The 20821-nt window shown below is 31.0% G+C and overlaps 4 protein-coding genes across 4 annotated transcripts in view; 3 read left to right on the forward strand and 1 right to left on the reverse strand.

Annotated features, from left to right (window-relative positions):
• Nucleotides 1-10374, forward strand: part of LOC124535230 (homeotic protein proboscipedia) — a 35519-nt gene extending 25145 nt beyond the window's left edge. The window contains exons 2-3 of the mRNA XM_047111358.1: nucleotides 8073-8215; nucleotides 8360-10374. Of these exons, the coding sequence (XP_046967314.1) occupies nucleotides 8073-8215; nucleotides 8360-9772 (1556 nt within the window). The 3' untranslated portion in view covers nucleotides 9773-10374. The remainder of the gene's footprint in view (nucleotides 1-8072; nucleotides 8216-8359) is intronic.
• Nucleotides 10375-12412: 2038 nt separating this feature from the next.
• LOC124535340 (prefoldin subunit 5) lies at nucleotides 12413-14006 on the reverse strand. Its single transcript, XM_047111531.1, has 3 exons — nucleotides 13752-14006; nucleotides 13470-13679; nucleotides 12413-12827 (listed from the first exon to the last, which is right to left on the reverse strand). The coding sequence occupies exons 1-3, from the start codon at nucleotides 13851-13853 to the stop codon at nucleotides 12654-12656; spliced, it is 486 nt and encodes a 161-aa protein (XP_046967487.1). The 5' UTR covers nucleotides 13854-14006; the 3' UTR covers nucleotides 12413-12653.
• Nucleotides 14007-14393: 387 nt separating this feature from the next.
• Nucleotides 14394-16652, forward strand: LOC124535325 (glutaredoxin 3). Its single transcript, XM_047111511.1, has 4 exons — nucleotides 14394-14681; nucleotides 14969-15137; nucleotides 15993-16258; nucleotides 16411-16652. Exons 1-4 carry the CDS (start codon nucleotides 14632-14634, stop codon nucleotides 16586-16588), a joined length of 663 nt encoding a protein of 220 aa, XP_046967467.1. The 5' UTR covers nucleotides 14394-14631; the 3' UTR covers nucleotides 16589-16652.
• Nucleotides 16653-17670: 1018 nt separating this feature from the next.
• Nucleotides 17671-20800, forward strand: LOC124535127 (golgin-45). Its single transcript, XM_047111204.1, has 6 exons — nucleotides 17671-17841; nucleotides 17920-18422; nucleotides 18518-18655; nucleotides 18864-18925; nucleotides 18998-19373; nucleotides 19465-20800. The coding sequence occupies exons 1-6, from the start codon at nucleotides 17814-17816 to the stop codon at nucleotides 19606-19608; spliced, it is 1251 nt and encodes a 416-aa protein (XP_046967160.1). The 5' UTR covers nucleotides 17671-17813; the 3' UTR covers nucleotides 19609-20800.
• Nucleotides 20801-20821: the final 21 nt, after the last annotated feature.

Here is a 20821-nt window from a genome sequence, read left to right on the forward strand (position 1 = left end):
TAAAATAACACTGGTATTTCGGGACATACATACCTCGTTACATGTTCTTTGGGATGATTGAACTAAAATAGGTAGACTTAAAAATACTACAATGTATGTAAGTTACGTAGTTACGTTATTTTTTCATTTATCGATTAATTATATCGCTTTTCTGTAACTTGTGACGCTGTAGAGTCAATTCTATTTTAGAGTCATTTCTATTTAACAGTATTCAAAGAGAGAAAAACGTAAAAAGATATGACTAAATATGAAAATATGATTAATACGTTTATTTTGAGAATTTAGCTAAAATATTTGTGGTCGTTCAAATAATACACAAGATTTGTAACTGACAATAGGAAAACTATGAATAGACAAAAGTTAAAACGTTGCATACCGACACACGTATAGACTTCCGTTTAGCTGTGCCCGACAGTGGTCGGTTTGTTTCTTTTAATCTCCGTCGTGAATGAAGCTAATGACATGGCGCTGCGCAGGCGCACACACCTAACGGTCGTCCTCATTCATCAGAACTGTCAGCGACATCTATTGACAGTTGACTCCTGTGTCACGCCCGCTGGATAAATATTCTTGTTTCTAGTGATGATAAATCTGAACAAAATTACTATGTTTTTCATAAACATATAAGGTTAACTAGCTATTTTTTGTCCAATGCATATTCGTATGTGTACGTATAAATTAGCCCGCCTTAAATCCGTCAGTCATATTTAATACACAAAAAATATATATTGGAGATTATTCATCCTTTATACTAAAGCCTTCGCTAGCGGCCAACAACAATAGTTACTGATAAGAACGTAAAGAAAAATAAACGATTATAATACCATCAGTCATGCCGGCAGCCCCGCGGTGGTCAGGTCAACGGCAAAGAAAAAACTCACAATTCCGAGCCGAATTCAAATGAAGAATGATTCATTTATGAAAATGAAATGACAGAATGAATAGTTATGTGGCAAGGAGTACAAAAGCGGCGGCAGCTACTGGCCACTGCTTTATGCCACGTGCTGCCGAGCCTCATGGGAACTGTAATATACGGGCTGCAAGAAAAAATCTTTAGAGAATACGGATCCTCAAAGCTGTAATCCTATAGGCAAACTTACTTTAATATTTTAAACAATTAATACGCATACTCGTTTTATACAACCTTTATGAAATGGCTTATAAGTGAAATGTTTTATAAACATCGGCTGCATTTGTAAATAGCGCCATTAAACATGTTTGACATTTAGAATTGCGACCTTATCTCATAAAAATGGCAATTACTTGCTACCCCGTACCCGCAGCTTAGTAAACTCAAACGCTAAGAAAGAAGGAGCGGGCAATGAAATTAAAAATATGTCTTAAGGGCAATTAGCTTTAACTTTTACAGTAAGTGCCCTATCTGCCGCCACCGCTCCCTCGCTCTTTTCAATTGCAGGGACGGCGACCAGCTTTCCAGTTTGAGTGAATTTTATGAACTACACTCAGAGTTTTGCAAAACTTCACTCAAATGAGCTTTACTTCATTTAAATTAAATCACAAGGATTATAATTAATATTAATCAAATTGATATCAGATAGTACCAAATTATAACTTACGTATACATTATTATGATTTAAAAATGTGACTTTACCAGCATCAAACATTGTGTGTTCCTTCTTTCAGATTTATACATAATACAATATAATATCTATAATATGTTCTACATATCTATAAGAACTGTACATATTTGATTTTAATATTTTTCAATTTTATAGTATATATCAATTTACTATGTAAGTAATCAAGAAGTAAAATTTGTGAAGACTATGAACGTTTTACACCATCACGTTGCAAAACAAAAGTGAGTAACAGCGACGGCAGAATTAGGTAAAAATTCTTAAATGTTGCTAGAAGCGCATTGACGGAGTGTTTAACAATAAATTTCCATTTATAAAGCCACAAGCAGGCGCGGGAGGGGGGAACTTCCGCCACTTTTTTCCTTCATTTCCTAAGGCCGTGCGGCTAGGGTGCACCGCCCTACAGCCACCAAATTAAAATGTTGCTCGACTCAACTTAAATTATACTGCATTAAAATATATTATAGTGTTCTATTTTTATTTGAGCAAATGTTTATTTTCTGATAATGTCTTTAAACCCTTCTATTGCAATAATTGATGTTATTGACATGTACGAAATTAGGAAATAAAAACAATGATTATAACTATAACAAAAAGCTATCAAACAAATAGTAAATAAATGTTGGTATGATGTATACTTACTATTTTTTATATTATTAAATACTTCATGCAATGGTAACACTGGGCCGAAGGAAGTTAAGATGTCATACAGAGCACCGCACAAAATATTGGCGGGATAATAATTAAAAGAAGCGATAATGTCCCCGCCGCAGTGAAAAACGACCCTACCATCCTTTTTATTTGATAAATAAAATTTATTTGCGAACGCTATGCCTTCCTCGCTTCTTTGTAGGTTCAACTTCCTATTAGCGATTCTTTGTTTTATTTGTAAAATAGAATAGAAAAAAAAATGCGGTTAAAATTTTAAATGGAATCTTGGTATATAACTATGAACTATAATAGTTGCTTAAAAAATATGATTAATAATCTTCAATTAATATTTTACACATCAAATCTTTTTGGTAGTCTATTGTAAATCACCAAAGATCATTTACAATAACTCCAATCAAGTAAATCAATGAACATATACTTTCCTAGTTTTATTGTTAAAATTATCTATTAAAATTTAAAAAGGATTTTAGGTCATTAAAATGCATCTCGTAAACAGGCAATGATTCGAATATTCAACTATTAACCTTAGCCTCCCCCAGGACCACAATCGGGATGGTTTTACTGCGCACTAAATATTCTCCCGGCGACAATTGCGATTATGAAAAGTGCACCATTATTTATACCCCGCAGTTTATTTTTTGTCGCCCCTTTCAAGGGCAATTAAATACGGCCAGTCTTAAGCGTTTTGCATATTCCAAGGAGTCTTTATTATCAGTTCCCTAATAGAGATAGCAAAGGTCGAAATGGATAGATTTATTTTAAAATATTGCTTATGAGTAATATAAAGTTGTAGCTACTTTTGAATTGTGGCAGATATTTTGCAATTTTATATAAACTTCCCATGTTATAAAAAGCCTTCAACGGTGTCTTAGAACACTGTAAGACAGAAGATATTTAGAAAGAGAAAACGACGAGCTTATTTTTGTGGTCGATAGTATATTTATGTTGTAGTTCACCCATTACAGTACATCAATGAAGTGATTAAATAACGGCTTGAAAATGTATATATTAATATAATTTTATTTAAAATGTCAAGAAATGTATTTAACTCAGACAAAAGGTTGATAAAGAGAGATAAGAAGACATACTAAAAAACTCTCTTTACTGAACTGCATTGGAAAAAGATCTTAAATTATATGCAAAATATTTTGAAATGATTTGAATTTAGAAGATGCAAGACTACGTAAGATTCACGTGAAATTATATAAAATCTAGTAAGATAACTAATAGATATAATCTGTATTTATTAACGCGCTAAAGGCTTAAAATGACAGATGTATTATAGGAAGTTGAAAACAAACAAAACAAATCGATTAAGTAACGCCATTAATACCTAAAGGATAAATGAAACGTTGACGGAATCGAACGGAGATCCCCAAGAGGCTGTCAAAGTGTTCCGAAGTTGCGCCGTCTGCCGCGACAACTTTTAATAACCTTAATATCACCCAAATGGATTTGGGATTTTGAGAGTACTCATTACAATTTCACCAAACTTTAATATAATTGATAATGATTCAATTGTTAAATGAACATACATTGTTGTCATACTAATATACATATATGATCTGAATGCAATTGCAGAAATATGTATATTTATTTATAATTTGAACAAAATATATAAATAATGTAAGCGGTATAAACTCGGTAGGAATTCATTGCTCGTTAGAACATGATAGATTTTATAATATGTGTAAAGGAAAATTGTAACAACACTTCACACATGTACAAAATATACCTATGACTTTGTGGTTTACTATAATTTATCAAAATTATAAAAAATTGTAAAAACTATGAAATTTCAAGATATCGAGTCAGCTCCTGATACATCCCTTAACCCTCCCCGAACCAGGGGAAATTGAACCGTCTTAGATCTGTCTCCTCGTAATCCATGCTTATAATTGATGCGATAATGTCAAATAGGCCCCACGATACAAAGAATCGGAAAAATACAAATCTACAACATGATCGATTGAACCGTGACGGACGTTGAGATAAACGTACGTCAGTTGGATGAGATTGCGGCTGCAGAATAGGTTATGTTGACATGGACTTATACATATTACCAAATATTTGCACGATACTATAATAGTTTTTTCAATAGGTTGTTCACGATACTATAATAGTTTTTTATTCATTTTTCATTTTCTATGTATACTAGTAGTCGTCCCCGATTTCGTTCACGTTTTATGGCGTCATGAGTTGGGTAAAAAAATTCATCATCATCATCATCAGTCCGTTTTTGTCCACTGCTGGACATAGGCCTCTCCCAGTGCACGCCACTGTGGTCTTTCTCCGGCTACTCCGTACCGTAAAAAAATTACCTATGTCCATCCTTGGAGTTCAAGTTTGCACCACAACAATATCGGTCGACAGACAGACAAAGTTACTTTCACATTTATAATACAAGTATGAGTACTATATGTATTCCTATCAATAAAACACGTTAAGTATATAGTTTGAAAACAAAAGCAAATTGTACTTTATTATCATTTTGAAGCCACTTTTGAATCGTCATTTTGTGGAATTGTATTAAACATACCACCGGTTCGGAATGTAGCTTCTACAAAGAAGTATCGGCAACGAGTTAGGTGTTTCTCTTTTCCAACATTAAAATACAAGATTATGTCAGTTAATTATTACTTCTAAAGTCAACAAGTATTAACTGTGCACAATTAATCGTAGAATCTTGTATTGACTAAAATGGCTCATTTATAAATGTTTTTATCAAACTATTTATGAATTGGCAAGGCATAGAAATAGTTCTGCGCTCAGTAGATATTTTTATTTTGATCTAAATAAAGACCCATGTATGTTCTTAATTTAAATAATTGTCACACGAACTTAAATTACTAAACTTCAAACACAAAAGTTAGTTATTTCGAAACATATCTACTTCTTTAAATAAATGTAAACAAATATTTACAACGACCCTCACGTCTCCAGACACCCTAATCGACGCTGTAACCGACAAGAAATGGCGGAAAAATTTACTTTTTGCCTTTGAAATATATTGAATTTTTACATTTATGCCTTTCACACCTCATAACGTAATATTTCTTACCGACTCCAACCCCTAAGTAAGTTTTCTGGAACAGCAGTAACATTCAAAATAAATGTTTAGTACTTTATCAAAAACAACGCAACGTAAAAAAAAAGAAAATATAAACAAATATTCCTTATTAACTGTAATATTTGTAATTGTCGTGCGTATTTATAAATATTATGACCTTTTTTACTTAAAAAAAAGTATGTAATTTATTTATTCGTATTATTGACAATTCTATTATATTACATAGGAATATTAATATACAATACATACTAAGCTATTGAACATACTAAGTTACTATAGTTAAGTGTAAGAAAATCAATTACAACAATTTTCAAGCACCCTCACCATGTGCCCTGAGAGCCCGACTCAAATAATGTGACCGCAGCATTTAGTCGGCGGGCATCGAACGTTCTCTAATGGCATCCAACCGCCAACTGGCCACCGCATTAATCCTTTACCGACTCTTGATTAATTATTCAAACTTGCCCCAGGGCCCAACACACACTTCACAAATTGTTTACAACAACGCCGCTTGTACCATTAGAGAAATTTTATGAATGCCTTAAAGGTTAAAATATAGGTACTTGTAGTTTAAAGATATATATATATAAGTATAAAAGACTTAAATTAACAAGGTTATTTTTATTATTATTACAGTTATTTAATACGGGATATTTACCATATTCGATATTTCGACATTACCTACGAATGTCTTGTTTACGAGACTCTACATTAATATTTTACTACATTTTTACTTTTTCTTTATCTTTTAAATATAAATATATTTGGAATACAGCCTGAGCATAGCATTTACCTGAAATATTAGTACTAGTTTTAATATATAAAATATTTACATAATTATTATTATTTACCAAATACACATAAAACTTAATCAAAGAAATATGTAGGTACACTTTTCGTAGAAATCATATTATCGGCCATATAAAGAAACAAATAACTCAATGATTTCAGGTAACTGGCTTCACGCTATTATTCAATGTTCCTAGCGAGGGTATTGTGATATTATCAAATTAAGTGCGGACATCGCGACTGTTGACTTGAGCGATGTAAGTGACCCTTAATCCGCAGTAAATCTTCGGTCCGGGCCGAAGTATCCCGCACGGCCGTACGAGGGTTAAACAAGCGATTCCAACATCATTTATTACCTACTTGTTGTACGTAACAATGGATTTGTTAAAATAAGAGGTACATGTACATAAGTTTTTGTGGATTTGTTTTATATTAACAATCGTAGAATGAACTCACGAACTCTGAGCGGGATAAATTGTATCAAAAGCTTCACGTAAAATATTAAAAAATAAGTTTCAGTTTAATAATAGTTCATTTCCCAAATCTATCGAAACTTGAATCAAAAAAGTAAATTTGCATGTATAACTATCTATGAATTGTATAATAAAAGAAACTAAAGTTTCATACTAAAATGAACATAGAAAATATTTAGCGGTGTTTTCTAAAAATACCTAGAAGTGTATTTGAAATGTATTTAAAAGTATGACGTATACGAAACGACGCTGTAACGTAGATAAAAAATAATAATAGCTCTGGTGACATAGAAGAAAGCTTCGCTCAGTGCGTAAGTGAGGACAGGCTGATAATGTGAACATTATACGCGGCACCTCTTGAGCTCGCATAATCGTCCGTCATGAGCAAAAACACCGCACTTGCATCTCGCATTTGAACGAACAGTCGCGGGGAAAACTGTGAATCGAACAAGTCGATGTTGATTTCTCGGGAAATTATTCGAAAACCAAATTGTTTTAATGCAAAATCATTCTATAATGGACTAATAATTATTTTAAATATAGTTAAGCTTACATACTTACATTACTATCTTTTTTAAAAACGTACTTTAAATATATTCAATATTATAAATCGTTTAAGACTATTCAACGCTTGTGTTAGTGGCTATACCTGAAAAGCCGTAATTATTCTAGAGGCTGACCGAGGGCTATCGCCTTTCAGGTTCAGTTAACTGATGATTTAGTTATGTAGTTTAGTCTAAAGTACTCGTGGGTAACTTATATGAAGGTAAATTTGAATCTTACACACACATTAGTATTACTTCATAGCGTAAGTATAGAAATATTTCCAAATGTTAAAACAATGAATATTTCATAAACCGATTATGATAATAAAAAGTGAATATGTAAAATATACGTACACTTAAACTCCAATTGTTAACCAAGTTCCTACCTAATAATTTATAAGGCGGGCTAGTGCAACAATGCGGAACCAAAATGAACCTTACATTTTGATTGACAGTTGTCCTTGCCCAATAGCATGAGCGGTAGCTGACGAGTCATGTCAATCAAGAACCACCCAACACACTACAATTTATTTCCAACAGTGCAGTGTAGCCTTTATTTCTCCAAATTTAGAAGCTATATTATAAACTGCCCTAATTATAATGCGAATACACACAGACCCTGCGCGGAATCGTCACGCGAACGCGATCGCCCCATTATTCGCCGCCCTTTGTAATTTGAATTTCGAATTCCAATTCGTATTTGTGGTAAAATAAAAAGAACTGTTTCGACACAATGGCGTCAAGGGCGGTGCTCTGACATGCGATCAAGTTATTACATTAAAGGAAAGCGCACCCGTGAGCCGCTCGCAGACCTGTTATTTTAACTTCGGGGAATATAATACTGTAGCATTAATGCAAAACTCAATATTTAATAAAAAGTTTGCTGTTTAATGAACGCGACGATAATGATATTATTTTATTTCAGAAAACGGTTTGCCGCGTAGGCTAAGGACAGCCTATACAAACACTCAGTTACTGGAGTTAGAAAAGGAATTCCACTTCAATAAGTACCTTTGTAGACCAAGAAGAATTGAAATTGCTGCTTCGCTAGACCTCACGGAAAGACAGGTAAAGTTTTATTACAAATATACTTTTTTGACGAGTCTTATAGTATTATTTATGACAAAATATACTTTGTTGCTACTATATTATAATGTGTACAAATATATTCGTACATCTTGTAACAATATTAATATGTTTTTTAATCTATAGGTCAAGGTATGGTTTCAAAACCGTCGTATGAAACATAAAAGACAAACATTAAGCAAAAGTGAAGATGGCGACGATAAAGACTCCACGACATCAGAAGGCGGCAAGAGCTCTAAAACTGGGTTGGAAAAGTTTCTTGATGATGATGGTCCATTATCTGGTAAGAAAAGCTGCCAAGGCTGCGAACTGCCACCTGGAGCATTGTGCTCTCCAGCTGAAGATCTTCCGGAGCTCACATCACGTACTAGGAACAATAATACTCCGAGCGCTACAAATAACAATAGCTTTGCTAGCGATGGCGCTTCAAGTGTAGCTTCGTCATCTTCTCTCGATAAAATGGCAGAAGAAGATTCAAGAGAGGGTCCACCTCCTTCAAGTGTAGTCACGACGGCGCCTAGAAATCTTGCTAAACGTATTAAACAAGAATCTAGAAAACGTTCTCCATCCTTAGATGCAACAGGCTGTAAAGTTTCACCGTCTTCATCAAAAGACGGTCTCGTTGGTGTTGCCGGCTTAGACGGTGGGAAATTTTCATCAGTTAATTTAACACCATCATCTACTCCAGGTACACCTTCCAGTATGCATCAAAGTCCTTTGGGATTGTACCCTCGACCATCACCCCCACATGTGCCACCTGGCCCGCCGCTACCTCAAGCCGTACCTAACGCTATGCCACCATATGTTATAAGAGGGAACGCTCCACCTGGTCAATTCGTTCCTCATCCAGACTTTCGTATGGACTCCAAACAATTCGTCGGCAAACTAGCTCAGTACCAACAAAACAACAGATCTTACGAAGCGTACGGGCCAGCATTGCAGGGTAGTGATCAACATGTATACACACGGAACCAACAACACTCGAGGCAACAAGAGGGGTCTCCAGCAACGAGAACGACGAACGGTATAGGATCAAGACAATCATACCCGCATGAAATGTATCAAAACTATGGATACGCAAGCTACAGCAAGGATCAAGTGGCTTACGGCCACCCAGGCTATGATCAAACGCAAGGATATCCTGGAGAGCACATGGGCTATCCAAACAGTCACTACGGTTATCATTACCACGAGAGTGGGGCACACGACCATGCTCACGGCTACTATAGTAGTGAAGGACAAAAAAATGTCCATAGCAACGATTATACGAAGAATGCTTATTACGATACCAACTCATATGGTAATCAACAAGGTAGTGCAAGTGCGACAACCTATATCGCCGGTGCGGCGCAGGGACCGACGCCTGGCGAGCCATATGCCGGTACTGGGGAATGCGGCGACGGCTACGGTTCTTTCCAGCAATTTTATGAAGCAACACACAACACTCCAACGACTGGTGATAACTCAAATTCTTCATCAGATTTTCATTTTCTTAGCAACCTAGCGAACGATTTTGCTCCCGAATATTACACCATTTGAGATAAGGACTTCGCCGAGCAGGCGAGTGATCTGTTCGTGTAACAATTAAACGCGTGTAATACAATTATTACAATTCATGTACATAAATAAAAATCTTAGTGTAAGGGTTATGGTGTTGAATTTGAACTGAATATCGCCAAAGGCGGCTAATTGATAATTGTTATATATCTATTTCTCTTTGTACGACTTAAATACCCGTAACTGCGATGTACTCGGTATAATGTAAATAAACTACTCTTAATAATTGTTATTCTCCATAGAGTAAATTACATGATAATTTTACACGCAAAATTATGAAAATAACTTCATATGTAAAAAAATATTAGATATTGTCAAATATGCAAAAAAATATATACACAGACTTTATATTACAGAAATTAATTCAGAAGTCTTAGATATGCTATGTACTCCATTTATCAATTTTGCTACATCGATGCAGTCATATAGCAACTACTTATAAAAAAAATTAAAAAATTGTCAAGATTTACAAATTAACCCAAACATAATATGGCTATGATCTCATGTATATCTGTACCTATACAGTAGGTACAAAACTGCATTATAACATTAATAAAAAATATGAATTGTACACTTACCGTTATAGAAGCTAAATATTATAAATTAATTGATATTTATGTAAAAATACCTCGAGTATTTTTAAATACCTTTTCACGTGTTCATGTTGAAAGTATTGCAATTTTCATAATTATTGTTTTTCAATACTTACGATTATAATAGATATTGTTTATGAAATTAAGTCGTTGCCTTATTTAGTTAATATTGTTTTGTGACTATGGAGACATATTGTAGATACATAGTAAGTTAGTTTATTAAGCGACTATTGTAGATACATCAGCGCTATCGTTTTGGCCTATTAAAATAAAAAATAATTTGGTGTCGCATGTGTATCGACTTATTTCAATGTATTTATCCCCATTATTTAATAAAAACTAAACTTGATCTTTATTCATAATTGTTTTTTTGATTGATTCAAACATTTGTTATAAATATGAGAATAATACGAGTACGAGTTAATATTTTCTAATCACGCGATTTATAACAAGCTGGTCGAGTAGTTTTGGAGCTTACTTAATAAAATTATAAGTCATATTATTGTTAATGCCTTTCTGCTAAGTAAAGAAACTTTTTCAATAAAATTGAAATTTATAATCCAATTTAAAAAAAGAACAAAATAAATAAACAAGTACAAACCAATTTTTGACACATTTTAAGCTAAAAATAAAATTATTATGTGTTAAAAAATATATTTTTATTTAACAGCATAGATGATAGAAGCATTAAACTTTCTTAATAAATAAAAATTCTACCACCGTTTCGGTAACATATACTACAGACAGGCCCGAGAAGAACTAGCGAAAAATATTTAGCATTCAGTTGCGTAAAAATAGTTACCTTTTGTAAAACAACAGAATATTCGGCTAATGTTAGATAATAACGATCATAAGTTTTTAAGAATTACATTAGATTCAAAGCTCCATTAAAGTTCTCATTTATCATCCTGTAAGATTCATCTCATCAGCTTAACCTGTTAGGAAAGTAAGATAACCAACTGACATTGATACTGCTCGTTTCATATATTTTAGTTATTTTCAAGTGATCATGACAAGACAGGTTACTTTGGCGTAATGCTTCTTACTTAAATAAGGTAATCACTCGTCAAAACCAGCGGACCAATCTCTTTGTAATCTTAAAACCAGAAATCATCCCTGGATGTTTTTGGTAAAATAGGAATAGTTACAGTAGTGTAAAATTATATTTGCAGTAACAACCATAACAATATTGATGATTTTGATAGCCATACACAAAACGTTCTATAAACACGAGAAGCAGATATAAACTTGCAACGCCAAGCTTTCAACTCCACAAACTTCGGAAAGATAGTACATCCTCTCAGGGGTAAGCCACAATACATTTTCGAAGAACATTTTACATTTCCCTATCTAAAATATATTACATAAATTTTAATCATATTATGTATGTTAAGAGAAAATAAACAGTTTATACTGAAAACGAAGATTATTTAGAAAACGAAATTCAATATAATTAAACAACTACTATCTTTATGTAACCAATACTACGGTTTCTTTTTGAAATAACATTGGATTCTAAACTTTAGTGGATTCCTCATTTATAGTTCCTCACAGAAATACTCAGCTCCGCATCATACACGATGAGAAAAGTTGTACCACTAACTAATAATAATAACGCTTGTTTAACGTCTACTTTGGGGTAACGCACGAATATCGAAACTTTTTACAAAAGAGTACTGGAAATGTAAGAATGGAGCCAATGCTTGTTGACTGTGAGGCAGGATATATTACAAATTTATTTTATTAAAATTTAGTAACACAACTTCGTATTTTAATATTGGAAAAGCAACTACTGAATTTCTCGCCAGATCTCCTCGATAAAATCTACATTCTGGAACAGTCATATAGCTCCATATAATTTATTTTTAAAGAGTGAAGATCCAATTGGATTGAATACTGTTGGTTGCCGTTTTTGCTGGTAATTTATGACATGCTTACTTAACATTTCATTCCTGGTAAGACAAGATCTTCATCTTTTTAATAAAATTTTGTTCAAGTGAGGTTGTAGAAGTTCCAATAATACAAAATAGCAGTAATTAAATAGTTTAATCATTTAAAGTAATACAGAATAATTTTAAAAAACAGTAACATATACTGCATATATATTTTTTGCCATGTGATGCAAATATTGCTGCTAAGCTTATTATAAGCCTCAAATTAAAAAGGTTAAATTATAAGAACGATTGAGGGGAAATGCCATGCATTGCACTTGCTTGAATTAAGATTAATTAAGGATTATGAGGTAAAGCATATAATATAGAAAGCTAATGTTATGATGTAGAAGCCTTCTGAGCCTGGGCTTGTGCTTGAACTTTCATCTCCATCATCATGCAAATTGCTTCTCTTACTTTTGATTTTTCAATACCCAAAACTTGAATTTTTTCCATTTGTTCAGTTACAAAATCTACTTTTCGTTTAAAGTAATCCTTGGCACCTTCTATATCCTGTGAGTAAAATAATTAGCTATAAGAATATTTACTCAATAAAATATGAAATTATATTTAAATTATAAATTATATTTAAATAGTTTAAATTAACACCATGATTGTTGAACCAGTTTATGTAAATGATAAACAAAATAAGTACTTTACAAGTCTATAAAATCAACAGAGTATTTTTAATTATTATTTAATATAGTTAGGGATACTGGCAAAACGGCCACCTGATGGCTAGTGGTACACCACCACACAAAGACGGTAATTTTAGCCATACACACATATGTGAGTGTTGTGTTCTGACAATATGTCAAAACCGAACTACACTAAGTATTCCTATGTGACATTAGAATATATTAAAATTTAACAGCTTTTTAGAATGCAGATTCCATCAAAGATATTCTGCAGATCAAATAACTTTTTTATTAGTTACTAAATTAGTATGGTAAATAGAATAAAGAAAGCTATGATTTTTATGAGCATATCTATTTTTTGATATATAAGCTATCATTGTAAATAAATAACAATCTACAATTATAAATATATTAGTAACATTATTAGGCATAAAGATTCTTAATATATCCTTCACATCAAACAAAACAATAAGACTTCATTTAAGAATTGTTATTTTTAGAAATCTAAGTAACTTACCTTTTGTGCATAATACCCAGTTCCAATGTCTATTATAACGTTGTCAGTGTCTGCAATAGTACCAGGGACGTACATTGAACCAGTTAAAGGTACGAGGACTGTCTTTCCTTTCGTTTCTGGTGTGATTTTTTCAACGCTCTCTCCTGATTCTACAAACTTCCCTTGTGCCATTTTAAGGGTTTGTAATGAATCTTGAAACACATTAAGTTCCTGGGAATTAAAGGAATAACATTAATGATGTATCAATATAGATTTATTAAAAATAAAATTTATTATACTCACTTGATCTAATTGCTGTTTCAATTTGGCCAACTGGTGAAGATTTAGTTTCGATAGATCAATCTGGTGCATCCCAGGAGCTGGGGCTGATGAAATAGTAGACATCTTAGAAAATTAGATTTATTCGATGAGTAAAAACAATTTACTTGTGTTTATTTTATTTCAAATCCAACAATTACTCATAGTTGCTTTATAACCTAAACATGAATCAAGACCGACAAATGTCATAGAGTACAGAAAATTAGAAGAAGACAAAAAATCAAAAATAATAAGTATTTTTTTATAGTCATATTTTATATTGTGGTCAAGGTGCTGCTTACACAGTTTAATATATCATCATAATCTAGGCCTCTCCAAAACATAAGCCTCGATCAAATTAATTAACCCAAACATAATAAACAATGACTAGCTGGAAACAGTTAAGACGTTACTTATTATAACTTTATGAAAACTATTCCACTTTTTACTATTCAAGTCTTGTTTGAAAAATTCTTACAAATTAATCAAATTGCAATATTGTTGCATTTAGTTCTTAAAATCAGAAAAGAAATTCCGATTCCAGCAATTTTTCATGAATGGTTCATGGTTTACATACTTGTACCCATGGGAAGGTGGCAATACTGGTTACTTGACAAAATATAAATGTCAAATTGTCATGTCATGTGTCACAAATTCACAATCACTATCGGAAATCGGCGAATAGTTAAAGATATTTCCCAAATTTAATTATATTTCACCTATAATTTCCACTAAAACGTTTTCTTTTTATTATTTAAATTCTGTTTAACGCTTTATTTTATCACACGGGTGAATTTGAATATTTATAAGCTGAAGACTTAATACAATATAATTCAGTCATTATACAATATAACCTAACCCTGAAATGTCGGTCACTAACATTGATACTGTAGATAATTTTGTAAATTTCGTAAGGTACCGTTTCGTTCGTTCATAAAATTTTATAAATTCAATATGTCTTTTACAAAATAAATATAAATTAGTAGCAAAAAATGTATAATAATACAAAGTATCATAGCATATAATATTGTTTAATCATAAATAGATCAATAATATTCAATACTAAATACAAATGTACATAACATTTCCCAAATTATCATCATTTCATTAAATCAATTAATTTTTAATATATAATGTTTGAATATATCAACATCAAGATATTGTTTCAATGGTAGATAACCTTATAAGTGGCAAATTTTTAGGTCACCATCCTTAACAGTTGTGCACTTCTCAGCTGATTGGGCAGACCAATGTGGTCAGGTTACAGACATTTTGAAAGAACTGTCAAAACTTCCAGAAGTACAATCCAGTGGTAGTAAATTTGGTGTTTGTGATGCCGAAAATCTTTCTGAAATCTCACTGAAATATAAGGTAAAACACTTGCATCATCATGCTTGTAATCATACAACTTCATATAATTTTTTTTATTTAATAAAACAAGGATTAAATTATATTCATTAGTATAAAATTAATTCTCAAGGCAATAAATTATAACTATTTTACATATTAGTGTAAAGAAAAAGCCAAAGTACATTATTTTCTTCTATACTTATTTGCTAAGTCATTTAAAAGGTATAAATTAATTAGTTATATTAGTATCTATTTATTGAATTTCCTTTTAACAAAATATCTCACTATGGAAACATCAACATGCAATAAGCAATGACCTGGTCAATGTTTTACTATATAGATATTATTGGGGAACCTATATTGATTCGATAATTATCTATTTATTCCTTTGATAATAATCAAATGTGCATATAAACTTATTTTGTTTTTTTTGTACTATTGGCCATGCCAGCGATTAGCCAAATAACATCAATGTTATGTCTATACCTTGTCTATTGCCTCTTCTATTGTGCTCTCTCATAATTTTGTTCAATTTTGGCAATTACTAATTACCTTGACCAAAACCTTGGCCCATTTTTCCCAAGACAATGTTACCATTACATAAGAGGACAATAATTGAACAGCCAATGTTGTTTATTAATTAACTATACATATAAGTCAAATATATATATTTGCTACATGCAAACATCAACAAATTATTAACAAAATATACAAATGAATATTTTTTTTAATACAGCAATAAAAGTCAAATGAATGCAAATTATAACAGAATTATTTTTTGTTTTCTTAAAAATACTAATATTGATATCATTAATAATTTTAATATGGCTCATAACTTCCAAAAAAAACGTTACTTTTACATTATCCTTTTTTTAGGTGGATTCTGTTCCTACTGTAATATTATTCAAAAATGGCACTCAAATAGACAGAATTGATGGAGCTGATGCTGCCCAAATATCTTCAAAGGTTAGAACCCACAGTGGGGCAAAAGCTGCTTTAGATGTATCACCTAAACAGTCATTGGAGGAAAGACTGAAAGCTCTAATAAATAAACATAATGTAATGGTGTTTATGAAAGGGAATAGAGATGCACCTAGATGTGGTTTCAGTAGAACTCTTATTCAGATTCTCAACGGTACTGGGTATGTTGAACAACCAATGATAATAAGATATTTTTAATTATTTCTCTATAATAATGGATACTTTAGTTTAAAATCTTTAGTCGATTTTTTTTTTATGATTGCATATATTTATATAGAATTAAGTTTTGTTTTAAATAAATAATGTGTTTTAGAGTGCAGTATGAAACATTTGATATCCTAACAGATGAAGAGGTTCGTCAAGGTCTAAAAACATATTCCGATTGGCCTACATATCCTCAATTGTATGTCAAAGGAGAGTTAGTTGGTGGATTAGACATTATAAAAGAACTTCAAGCCAGTGGAGATCTAGAGTCTACTCTAAACCCTTAAATTATGCTCATCAGTGTTGTGTAGCTCATTTTTTTATTTATTTAATAAAAATATTGAAATTTTATTATTAACTTTCTTTTACTATTCATTACTTTGTTAATAAAAAAAATAGAATGCTTAATGCAGAAGTTTACTGTCAAAAATATATCCGTCAAATTTCAATTATATATTTGCTTTTGAGCTGTATATTCTGTGATTTTATTTTATTTTAAATATTCAATCTGTTTTTTCTTTTTTTTCGAATTTTAGAAACTAATCTAAACTTTTAGAAATATATATATATATATATATATATATATATATATATACATACATACATACAATTTATATATATATATATATATATATATATATAAATTGTCACTTTTTGCAAAATAGCCATGAATTAATATTTATAAAAATCTATCAAATATTAAAAACAACATGTTTTTTTAAGGCATTTGGCGGTCATGATGTTCTATATTTATGGTTTCGCCTGTATAAACTTGCCTAATATTTCCTGTCATCATTGTAGTATAATACTTGTATGACCTTATAAATGTATTTAAATCAATTTCGTATTCCACCAACCCGTATTCAAACAACGTAATGGAATGTGTTCCAAACCTTTTCCTCAAAAGGCTCCCGCCTTTAGCCCAGCTGTGGGAAACTTACAGGCTGTTAATGTATGCCTTTACAATTATTATTGTGCATAATTTAAATCTCAAATTCTCGGATAGAATATCCAGTAACGCTTTTATATACATCTGCTCATTTCTAATCAGAATCCCGAAAAAAAGGTTAATGCTTGTAAATTAAAAGTGATGACCATTCAACTCCCCTAGAAAAAAGAATATTGGAAATTCGTGACGAATGATATTCCTCCTTTAGGCAAAAAATGGAATGTACATAACAAAATAAGTTTACATTAATTTAATATGTATTTAAGTTTTTTTTCATTGATTTCTACATTGCTAGAATATATTTTTATTTTTTACCACAGCAATGCAAAAATTTAGTGAACTAAGTTGCAATGCAATGGCAATTCATGTTTTTTTCAAACGTAATTTCTATTCTCTTTGGCTTTTTAATTCATGTGATTATCTTTAACTACGATTCGACATTGACGTTTGACAGTCGCGCAAATGTCAAATGATAAATACGTAAACGTAATAGAAAATAAAAATATTAATTTCTAATTTTGTTGTTTCAACTATTCTATTGAAAATAAATTAGTAGATTCGACATGGATACCTTAATTTCATTTAACTCTAGTAAGTTGTTAATCAATTTATTTATTTACAATCATTATTGAGAATATCAGCATCTTATCACAGTAATGTTTCTTACAGAAATAATGAATAAAATTAGAACAGCAGGTGATGGAATGGAATCAAATGAAAATGTAAACGAAAACAAAACAAATAGACATGAAACAAGAATGGTCCTACGAGCAAGCAGTAAAGAATCTTTACTTCCTGGTCGTTTAGTACAAATATATCCGTCAAAGATAATTACGCCTGAAAAGAAAAGTTCTCATATATACTCTAAGAATCCCAAGTTTGTCCCTTACGAACCTTACGCAGGTGCTGTTAAACCAATAACACCTAGGCAGTTTTTAAAAGATAACAAAAAATCTAGAAATCGTATGGATATAAACAAGCTTATCAATCAAATGTCACAAATGAACACTAGTATCAACGAATTTAAGCCTAGAAACAAACTAGGATCTTGCAGTGATAAGTCTGAAACAGATACAGATAAAACAAAAATAGATAAGGAAATTCAAAATAAATTAGAAGAGTTAATGAAGGAAAATAAAAATTTAAAAGAGCAACTGAAGCAACAAGCCCAGGTATCAATATTTATCAAAAAAAAAAAACATCACATGACAGTTACAGTTTAAATAGTAAATATTTATTAAAATCTTATGCTTGTATCCTAAAACAGGTGAATAAGGAATTAAAGACAATGCTTGTGGCCTCGATGGGTGAAGATCTTGAGTTTCAAGTCCATTCCCTGAATGAAGATAAGAAACACTTAGCAAATGCTTTAGTCAATTCTGCACAACATTTGTCTACACACCAGGTGAGGATTGATATTAGATACTTAGAAATGTATGAAAATTATGCTTAACTGGTTTTAATTGTTGTTTGAATTTAAAATAAAAATTAAAATGTGAACAATCAAAACCAGTTATAGCAAAATATTTAATTATATTTCTTATTATTATACTAGATTGGTTTAAGTCAATTTGATTAAGTTTATTTTTATTTTGATCATTAACTATTAATAGGAACAAACAGAATGGCTAGCTGGCCAATGTGAAGTATGGAGAAGTAAATTCCTTGCTAGCAGGTAAATTGCACAGCAGTACATAGTATGCATTTTTTGTTTTTATATATTTTTTTACTAATTTATTTCTTACAGCCTTATGATTGAAGAACTTGCGCAGTGTAAGAAAATGCTTAATGAGAAAACAGTAAACTTGCATCAGGCAGTAAAACAATTGCTTGATGAGCGATGTAGAATGAGAGATATGATGATATGTACATACAAAAATTTGTACAGCCTTCATGAAAATTGGCTAGAGAGTGTGGCTATTTCTGAATACATGGGAAGTAAAAATAGACCGATTGGCAACCTTAACTTTAACACTACTATGCCACATTCCGCAAGTGTCCTTGATTTAGCATCGACAAATCTGAAATTGTCTGAAAATATCAGTAGTTCAACAGAGAAACAGACAATAAGTCATTTAGATTCACTAGCCACAGCCACTGAAGCCGAGATTTATGCCGAGCAAGTTAGTACTTAAGTTATATTGTTATTATTTTTAATTTGTTTTGTAATGTTTTATCTGATCGTGTAATTTAACAATTCTTAATTCTGTTTAGGTGATGGCAATGCCATTTGAAATGAAGAAATTAAACGAAGAACCAGTTAATGCTCTTGTTCATCACGCTTACAACAATAGCGGGAACATTTCACCACCAGTTGCATCTTGTATGCATTGTAATGGAAAAGTTCAATTGCTGTGAATACTAAATTTTTGATAGAAATTTGACATAGCTTGAGCTTTAATTTATCGTATTCAATAAATTAAATAATGGAATAATGATATTCATATTTACTTATGTATAAATAATTGCTCAAAGTTGCACAACCGTAATAAGAATCAAATTTTAAAATCAGGATATGATGTTTATTGAAGCATCAATTAAGTATTGTTCAAGGAAAAAGGTAATTGTTATTAATTTCTATTCTAACATACATATACAATATACCTAAGGCACCATTTTCATTCAAATATTTTTTTATTTATAAGTTTACACTTTTTATGGATTTTATTGTTATTTAGTTTTTGATACTATTATTATATTCATTAAATATGAAACATTGTATTATTAATCTTTAATAAGGTGTAATTATATATCATTTTTTTAACTATAGTAGTCCAAAAATATATTTTATATGGATAGCACCAATTTCAAGGGTTGTAGTTATTATTTTGTGCTACACGACATTTATAAAACGTTTCAAACATACTTGTTAATAGCAAGTTATCAACTAAAACTTTTTACATTACCCATAAACTTCTTAAATAAAAGAATATATTTATAATAGTGTGTTGTTTTGCAAATGTCCTACTTACCTTATTAGTTATGGATAAACATATTTATATTGTAATATTGTATCGAAAAGTTCCACAGCAAGTAAAATCTCATTGTTGAAATAAATAATAAATTAATATTTTTCTAGGTTCCAATCGGTTGATTGGAATAATTTAATACTCTTAAGTAGAAGCTTTAAAAAAAAAACATGCTTGTAAACTTCAAATTGTGAAAATTAGTAAAATTCTCATTGGCAATAATTAAAATAAATATGAAAAAAAGTCTTGTTATTCAATTTTTTTAGCCCAAATCAATATTACCGATAATAGTCAAAAATATCATACAACACGAGAAATAAAATAATCTTCAGATTGCCTTAAAGATTCTAATTCATTTATTCAATGTAGTAATTACACTTAATGATAGTCAAAATTTCTATTTAGCATGTAAAAGCCTCATTAATTATTAATATTTTAACAGTCATATAAATTCTAAAGTACAAAAGTTGTAAGTATCTATTTGATAGGTATTTTGAAACCTCGATTTATAAAGTAAAACTTCTTAATTTTCTGTCTTATAAGGATGATATAAAATATAATTTATGCAAGCAACACTAGTTCTAAAAAAAAAAACTTTTTTT

The sequence above is a fragment of the Vanessa cardui genome, chromosome 14, assembly GCF_905220365.1.
Source record: "Vanessa cardui chromosome 14, ilVanCard2.1, whole genome shotgun sequence".
NCBI classification, from domain to species: Eukaryota; Metazoa; Arthropoda; class Insecta; order Lepidoptera; family Nymphalidae; genus Vanessa; species Vanessa cardui.

Excerpts from the sequence above, each read along its gene's own strand:
- LOC124535340 (XM_047111531.1), bottom strand. The coding sequence starts at position 13,853 with ATGTCTACTATTTCATCAGCCCCAGCTCCTGGGATGCACCAGATTGAT. Across the intron at positions 13,680-13,751 it reads TGAAACAGCAATTAGATCAA|GAACTTAATGTGTTTCAAGA; the intron begins GTGAGTATAATA and ends TTTAATTCCCAG. Across the intron at positions 12,828-13,469 it reads CTGGGTATTATGCACAAAAG|GATATAGAAGGTGCCAAGGA; the intron begins GTAAGTTACTTA and ends TTTTACTCACAG.
- LOC124535325 (XM_047111511.1), top strand. The coding sequence starts at position 14,632 with ATGTCGGTCACTAACATTGATACTGTAGATAATTTTGTAAATTTCGTA. Across the intron at positions 14,682-14,968 it reads AATTTTGTAAATTTCGTAAG|GTCACCATCCTTAACAGTTG; the intron begins GTACCGTTTCGT and ends GCAAATTTTTAG. Across the intron at positions 16,259-16,410 it reads CAGATTCTCAACGGTACTGG|AGTGCAGTATGAAACATTTG; the intron begins GTATGTTGAACA and ends AATGTGTTTTAG.
- LOC124535127 (XM_047111204.1), top strand. The coding sequence starts at position 17,814 with ATGGATACCTTAATTTCATTTAACTCTA. Across the intron at positions 18,656-18,863 it reads AACATTTGTCTACACACCAG|GAACAAACAGAATGGCTAGC; the intron begins GTGAGGATTGAT and ends AACTATTAATAG. Across the intron at positions 18,926-18,997 it reads AGTAAATTCCTTGCTAGCAG|CCTTATGATTGAAGAACTTG; the intron begins GTAAATTGCACA and ends TATTTCTTACAG.